The sequence below is a fragment of the Limulus polyphemus genome, unplaced genomic scaffold (genome assembly GCF_000517525.1).
Source record: "Limulus polyphemus unplaced genomic scaffold, Limulus_polyphemus-2.1.2 Scaffold1056, whole genome shotgun sequence".
NCBI classification, from domain to species: domain Eukaryota; kingdom Metazoa; phylum Arthropoda; class Merostomata; order Xiphosura; family Limulidae; genus Limulus; species Limulus polyphemus.
In genome coordinates, this window is record NW_013666666.1 from 316,291 (window position 1) to 324,935 (window position 8,645).

General features: G+C 29.3%; 1 protein-coding gene across 2 annotated transcripts in view; it reads left to right on the top strand.

Annotated features, from left to right (window-relative positions):
* Nucleotides 1-8,391, top strand: part of LOC106461907 (early endosome antigen 1-like) — a 185,333-nt gene extending 176,942 nt beyond the window's left edge. For both annotated transcript variants that reach the window (XM_013921774.2, XM_013921775.2), the window contains 5 exons: nucleotides 1,548-1,731; nucleotides 5,659-5,713; nucleotides 5,867-5,987; nucleotides 6,693-6,791; nucleotides 7,377-8,391. In XM_013921774.2, the coding sequence (XP_013777228.1) occupies nucleotides 1,548-1,731; nucleotides 5,659-5,713; nucleotides 5,867-5,987; nucleotides 6,693-6,791; nucleotides 7,377-7,499 (582 nt within the window). In that variant the 3' untranslated portion in view covers nucleotides 7,500-8,391. The remainder of the gene's footprint in view (nucleotides 1-1,547; nucleotides 1,732-5,658; nucleotides 5,714-5,866; nucleotides 5,988-6,692; nucleotides 6,792-7,376) is intronic.
* Nucleotides 8,392-8,645: the final 254 nt, after the last annotated feature.

Genomic DNA, 8,645 nt, shown 5'->3' on the forward strand with positions numbered 1-8,645 from the left:
TGCACGATAAAAAAGCCCATGTTGGACGCGAAGAAGCGAGCAAGTTGCACGAGGGGAAAAAAACACGCCTGGTTTAAATGTCACACCTGAACGCTCACATCCTTTTAATTATGTTTGAAATTATGAACATTGCTCAACATCATGAAAATTAAACCTTATTTTCAATAAGCAATCCTGAAAAATATTTGGGGGTGCTTAACTTTTTCCAGGTGTATATATTATTGGTCATTGTTATTGTCGGATAGTTTGTTTTCTGCAAACCATACTAGCACTAAAAGTTGACATTTTTATATTGGTCTATTCTAAGACTGTGCAATGAACAAGTGTTACAGGTGTTGTTTTCTGACAGTGTTACATGAAAATCAGATTCAAAAATGCTTTTAGGTATCTGCTAGGACTTGAAGTGTCAAATAACATGTAGAAAATGTACACAAATTTTATGAGTGCTAAACTTAACACCTGTTTAAGTATGCATTGCTAATAGATAACCTGTAAGTTTGAGTATATAATTAATAAATCATTTAAAAATTTTTCTTACTGGTAGTTCATGGTATTCACCAGTAATTGTTAATATACATGTATCATGTATATGAATACAAATTTTTAGTATACAGTTTATGGCCTGGTGGTTTGAGCACTCGACTCGCAATTTGAGGGATGCGGGTTTGAATCCCCTTCACACCAAACATGCTTGCCCTTTTAGCCATGGGGGGCATTATAATGTGACAGTCAATCCTATAATTCATTGGTAAAAGAGTAGCTCAAGAGTTGACAGTGAGTAGTGTTGACTAGCTGACTTCACTCTAGTATGTCACTGCTAAATTAGGGATGGCTAGTACAGATAGCCCTCATGTAGCTTTGCACGAAATTCGAAACAAACCAAATTTATACAGTTTTTGTGCAAAGAGTAATGTGTTGGTAAGTAATGGAATAGACAATTAAACTATAGTTATTAGTAGATGGTTTTAACATAACACTCTTGTTAATGTAAAACAACTACTTCAGTTTTGTTGATAGTCTTTCACAGTAGGGAGATATAAAATTATTTACTTGATAGTTAAATAACTTTAGACTTCAAACTCATTGTTTATTTACTCTCTATAAAATCTGATCAGTAGTTAGTTTCAAAGGTATGTTTACTTCATTATTTCATATAGTTCTCTTCCCCCCCTCTTTCTTTACATGATTACTACTTTTTCATGTTTCTTTTCCAGATTTTTTCTTTAAATGTTTCTTAAATAATACTACAGCTGTACCAAGTGCCAACATGCTCTGTCTACATAGAATATGAATTTAGGGCTAACCTAAGTTAGGGTTATAATATACAGTTTCAGTGAATTCTGGTCATTATAAGTTCTTAATTTATGACATTACATTAGACTGGAATGTTAAATTAGCTACATTAATTATTTTGTTCATTTTGTTATCTATACCTGTAGCTTGCCTTGATTAGAACTTTTTGATAATTAGTAGATTGATCTATCAGAAAATTTCAGTTGCTTACAAAAAGAAATTGATGTACAATTTTATGATTTATTACATGACAGGCTCAAGAGACTCACAGTAAACAGAAACAGCAGCAGGAGTGGGAGACAAAAGAAGCACAGTATGAGACACAGAAAAGCATTCTGAATGAAAATCTGAGCACACTCCGAGAAGACTTGTTAAATGAACAGTCCAAGCGTGAACAGTTTGAAAAAAAAGTTGATGAACTCGGTGGTGATAAACTTGGTGAGTGGGTGCTCTTCACAGTTTTATCCTTCTTGTGAAGTTTGTTTATTTGCTAAATTTTTCAATTAGTGCGGTTAACCACTGTAATTATTTAGTAGAAATATCGTATCTAAGAATTGGAACTGCTATTTATTATACTCCTTGTCAATCTATGCAAATCAAACAAGTCAAGGCTACTTTTCATTTCTGAGAATTTGAAGAAACTCAGAAGTTTTTTTTAAATTGTAACTTTTATTTGTTTCAATACCTACTGTAGAGGTGAGAAACAAAGCTTTGAGTTTACATTTTTGTCTTTTAATCAGCAAATATTCATAAAATAGACTACTATAGTCTTGGAAAAGGAAAAGAATCTTTGTATTTATCAAGTTAAATATTTTTACTAATAGATTAATACCACTAATCACCCCGCTCTAATGTTGCACTTAATAATGTAACATTTAAATATAGAGCTAATTTTTCTATCATGTTTAACCTTTTACCAGATAACCTCTATGAATATTTCCATGTTTGGATAGATGCTGATGGTGGATAACTGTCCATTTTTTCATTTATTACTTTTATTGTTGTACTTGCTGTCCAATTATTAAGTTCACCTTGATGTAGTTATAGCCTGAAACATCAGATTTAGATATGTAACTGCATTTTATGTATCAAGAGACTTAAGAATGCAATTGTAGTTTTGGCTTTTCTAGGTAAGCAATACATATCGATAACCAGATACTTAAGTGTGGGAAAGTAATATTATTTCATTGTTCACATTAGTTAAACTAACATATTATGGGTTATGTGAATTTGAAAGTTGATCATCATTTCTTTAAGCTTGAACAAAAGTGACCTTCATATTGCTAATTTGCAGTGTTTAAATAACCTTTCAATTTCAGCCAGTTTAGTCATTTAAATACCTCTGAATTAATACTCAACAATAATAAAAATGGATGAATGGAATTAAATAATAGAGAAAATTATTAACTCTATAGAGTAACAAAGCTGAGTCTAACTGGCAATTTGGTAAGTATATAAAGTTGATCAACTAATTTTTTTCTCTTCTAGCATAAAAAGCAATAAAGTGATCATTCATTTTTAATTAATGTCTGCTTTTTTTTCATTTTTAATTGGTCAACAGTGAATTAAATTTAAAACCTTTTTGTGCTCATGACTAAAAAAATTACTGTATAATTTTATAAATTTGGGATAGGTGGCCTAATTCTTCTCATGAACCATTGTGGGTTACTTGATTTTGTGTTTGTATTTACTTCTGTAATTTTGACTCATGGCATTATCAAGAATGTTAACACAGTATACATAAGTAAGATGGTGAATTTGATATTAATTAAAGAAGGTATAAAATTCTGGTTTGAAAAATGTGCTGTTGCTGTTTCTAGGTTAAGTAGTTCGAAGTTAAGTTTCTGAGTGATTTGTATGTTCTTTACAAACATAAATTCTGTACCTCCTTCATATTTTGCATATTTGTAAACTTTGGTTTTCCCTATTCTAGTATTGTGTATTAAAAATTTGGCACAAGTGAAGATATGGATGAACAGACTTTTCTACATGGAAATGCCATTCTGTTTACTTTATTGATAAAATGCATTTATATATTAAAGAATCTAATCTACTTCCTTCAACAAGAAATCTAAATTATTTACTATACCAATACATTAGGTATTAAATTCTCCGTATTATATAATGAACGTAGATTATCACGCCATGTTGTTATTAATTTAGTGACTCTAGGGACAATTTTAGTACCTCAATACATCTCTTATTTTTCCAGACTTAACTTTTGAATGTGTGAACGTGATAGATCAAGTTTAAATACTTAAGTATTTATATATTTTTTCTCTCTTCCAACCATCATATCAAATAAAACTGATTTATGAGTAAAGTCAATGCTATTATGTTAATTCATTACTCCTTTCATTTTTTAGTTAGCCATATTTAAATTTTCAAAAGGAGAAAACTATTAAACATATTTGATGCATAGTTAGTAGTCAGTTAATGATAAATACCAGACCAAAGACTTTTTTCATCCATTAGTTATTTTTATAACATATATTTTAATCAACACTTGTACAGTAAAATTTGTCAAATACTCTAAGAATTAAATATTTTTATGAGATAGTTCATTACTACATTTACAGTGATTGTAATACTTCGTTATAAAACAATCTAATAAGATATTTCTTTTATGAAGTTTTTCATCCTGTTTAAAAGCTCTGTTGGTGAAATATTTTGAATGGTCATTTGTTTTTGTTCTTTAACTAGTATTTGAAGACTATTTATCAAAAATGTGCACATGTAATTGAAATTGTATTTAATGACTAATATATGTGAAGTTTTTGTTTTTTTCTGAGTAAGCATGTGATAATTGTGATCATGTAAAGATTTTATATTACACCATGAACTGAATGATTTAGACTTCAGCATGAAGAAATGACAAACGTTTTGTCTTGTGTTGTTACAATAATTCCATTTTTCTAGTTTTAAAGGAGAAGTATCAAAGATTTCTACTTCAAAATTTGCCATAATTTTAGCTAGTAGCATGTGGGAGTAAAGCAAAAGCTAATGATCTTTAGAATAGAGTAGCAACTTTATTAAACAGTGTGTTGGAATAAAGAAACACAGAATGACCTCTAGGATAGTCAGTACTTACTGAACAGTGTGTGGAAGTAAAGCAGCAGTTAATGATCTTTAGAATAGAGTAGCAACTTTATTAAACAGTGTGTTGGAATAAAGAAATACAGAATGACCTCTGGGATAGTCAGTACTTACTGAACAGTGTGTGGAAGTAAAGCAGCAGCTAATGATCTTTAGAATGGAGTAGCAACTTTATTAAACAGTGTGTTGGAATAAAGAAACACAGAATGACCTCTAGGATAGTCGGTACTTACTGAACAGTATGTGGAAGTAAAGCAGCAGCTAATGATCTTTAGAATGGAGTAGCAACTTTATTAAACAGTGTGTTAGAATAAAGAAACACAGAATGACCTCTAGGATAGTCAGTACTTACTGAACAGTGTGTGGAAGTAAAGCAGCAGCTAATGATCTTTAGAATAGAGTAGCAACTTATTAAACAGTGTTTTGGAATAAAGAAATACAGAATGACCTCTAGGATAGTCAGTACTTACTGAACAGTATGTGGAAGTAAAAAAACAGCTAATGATCTTTAGAATGGAGTAGCAACTTTATTAAACAGTGTGTTGGAATAAAGAAATACAGAATGACCTCTAAGATAGTCAGTACTTACTGAACAGTATGTGGAAATAAAGCAGCAGCTAATGACCTCTAGAATGGATTTACTACTTATTATCAGCAAATTTGTAAAAGGAGTTTTTAAAGTTCAGAAACAATTTTGATCCAAGAGAATAACATACTTTGAAATTAGATAGACATATAATTTTTAAGAAATGCATCCTATTCCAAGAATAGTTAAAGACAGTTCTTAATAAAACCAGATTTCACGGTATCAGTAAACATACTCTACTTAAGTGGTACAGTTTGTCTGAAAACTAAAGGGAAACTTACTATAGCTATCAGTAAACATACTCTACTTAAGTGGTACAGTTTGTCTGAAAACTAAAGGGAAACTTACTGTAGCTATCAGTAAACATACTCTACTTAAGTGGTACAGTTTGTCTGAAAGCTAAAGGGAAACTTACTGTAGCTATATTTTACTGAACAATGCCATAAATTTGTAAATGGCTGTTCTCAAAAAACCTATATCATACCTTTTTAAAGTTTGCACACATATAAAAATATTAAGCTCATAACTATATATCTCAGAAAACTTGGAAAGACTTAATAGCTATGTCACCAAATACTGTAAGGTTGTAATATACAAGGTGTACTTCAAAGTATTGCAGTTTATGGTTGAACATGAAAGGATTTACATATGCTACATTTATTTTATCTCTCTCTATACCCCAGAATTAGAAGCTAAACTGGATAATGCTTTAGATGAAAGAAGAGCACTCTTAGAAAGGTATGTATATTTCTCTTATTGTTTTTATCAGTGCTTAAATGATGAATCTGATTTTAACATGGAGTTTTACTATAAAAAGTATTGTAATGAATTTCTGAAAAGCATAACATTACCAGTGTATACTTCTTTTTTATGTTATCTTGTTATTTTTAGATGTCTAAGTAGTGAAACGGAGTGTGAGAAACTACGAGTGACGACAACTGAACTACGGAGGAAGTATGATGACACTGTAGCAGCTTTGCAAGAACTGGGGAGGGAAAACCAAACATTACAGGTAACATTATAAACATCTTGACATTTTTATATACTACATTTTGTTTTCTTTCCTAAACAAAAATACTAAAAAAAGAGAATAATGACCTTATAGCCTAATTTGAATTATGGTACAAACAAAAGCTCAGTCCCAAACTAGCCTTAAGAATTATTAACAAATTTCTTGAGAACAAAGATTTTTATTTGAATATTGTTAATCTAGAAATGAGTGGTCACTTAATTTACCACATTAAATGTTGTAATGTTCCTTGTAAAAAATTATTATTTTTTTCAATAAAAATATTTCTAAAGATTTTCAGTTTTTTTATTTAAAATGGTACCAGACAGATACTGTAACAAAAATCATCTTATCTTATTATGCCCATTGGAGAAATTTAAATGTTAAAGTTAACATTACAAAAGTTAAATGTTAATTAGCTTAAAATAAAAGGTGATATTTCTGCCTTTTACAGATATTATACTACTTTTAATTCCTTAATTGACCTTCAACTTAGAAATACTGATTAAAAGGTTGGATCTTTTTAAAGTTTGTGGGATAAGCTATAGTCTAAACTTACGATATTATGCCTTTTTGTATGCCATTTAACAAAATTGTTATCAGATTATTGAAACCTGTTTTGATTTTTCAAAGTTACTTGTAAAAAACAGATTTTAGTTTTTTATAAAGTTATTCTTTACGCACTAAAAAAAATCTTTAATATTTTAGATTGAGAACACAAAACACATGACCAGGAAGTGGGCAGATGATTCTGAAGTTACTCATTGTACCACGTGTGGAAAAACCTTTACAGTTACTGTACGAAAGGTAAGAAAGTACTTATTATTACAACCACAAAATTTGGAGTATCACATGATTAATAAACAACTGTTTAAAGTATTTTAAACCAAAGATTCATCAATTTAACATATCTCCAGCTTTTCAACTACGTGAAAAATTGTTAATGAAGTAAAGAACAAAATTAGGATTGAATGAAAATTATTCCCATTATTGATAGATGTTGTTCTGGTTAATGTAAACAGATGATATTTTTGTTTTTCTCTATCTATACTAATGGATAATTCATATAAAAAATAAAGCTAATAAGTGAAAACTGAGTTTTTTGTGAATTAAAGCATCAGTGTGTGTTTTTTCTTTAAGTCTTATTTGATACCTTTTATTTTTTGTTATCATAACTAATTATTTAAAAAATTAAAATTGAGTGTTACCTCACTCGGATATATGAACTTTGGTCCAGGAAGAAAATAAGCATTCTTTGCTGATGCTTTGATATGTTACATACGTTTAAAAAATGTTATATTTATTGTAGATAATTTCTTAGTCTAAGAAAAGTATATGTAACTTTGGGCATTTAAATGTACAAAAGATATGTAATATATTTAATTTTTCCAGCACCACTGTAGACATTGTGGAAACATCTTTTGCCAAGAATGTTCATCTAAAGTAGCTATGATTCCTTCTGCCAAGAAACCATTGCGTGTTTGTGATGTGTGTTACAACGAATTGACCAAGTGAAATGACTATGGCTTGTTTTATAGAGGTGAAGCTGAACAAAGCAAACTTGAAACCTCAGACTTGATCACTGACCATTACAAAGCCAAAGATAATGGAAATTAAATCTATTTTATTAAGAATAATAAAGTGGTGTATATAAATAGTCAAAGAACTAATTAACATTCTTCACAAACAATATTAACATTTTACTTTAAAGTGTGTGAAACCTTGCTTTAAATCATTGGATTCTAGCTACTATCTAAAAAAATACTTTTATATTTTACCACAGATCTACTTTAGTCCAGGAAAATGTTTAGAAGACTTATCAGTACACTTAAATGATTAAAGCTGGTAAAAAAAAATCTAACTTAATTTCATCTGGAAACTGATTAATAAACAAAACTAAGTAATAGATTTGTATTACTTTATTAGAACAATATAATGATCATTTGTTATCGTGTGAACATCTTTTGCTGATAAGATATGATTATAATGAAATATACTTGTCATGAAGACTTATAAGATTTTTGAATGGATGGAATAAAGAAGGTAATGTTTGAATATCCAGTAAACCTAATACTGTTGTCTAATGACAAATATAATTGATGATAATGATCACATTTATTGCTTCTGACATTGCTAAGTCATTAGTTCTTATAAATGGAAAATTATACAAGAAATTCTTTACATTAAATAGTTTAAGAGATTATATTCCATGTCATTTATTGATAAACGTATTTTTTTTTAGTATGGAAGAATTACTATCAGTGCCATAACAAGATTTTTGTTTAAGTATCACTTGTGCTAAGAAATTCAGTGTGATGTATTTTCAACTGCCTCTGGTTGAAATTTTATTTTCTTCAGAATCAAATGTAAAGATGAGAGATGCAACTTCTTTGAATAAATATTTACCATTAACGTATTGAGAATTGCTGTATAAAAAAATATTATAATTGTCTTGTACAAGTAACTAAATAGATGACAGCAAATTTAAAGCTATAAGCGTAAATGTTACATGACTAACAAAACAAAAACTAATTAATTGCAAGTCCTTTACGCAATGACAAACTGACAGCAACATCTTTTTTTTCACAATAGCATATAAATGAAACTAAAACATAATAGTGACTCAGTGGTTAGCCTGAGTGTTTATAATGCAAAATATCA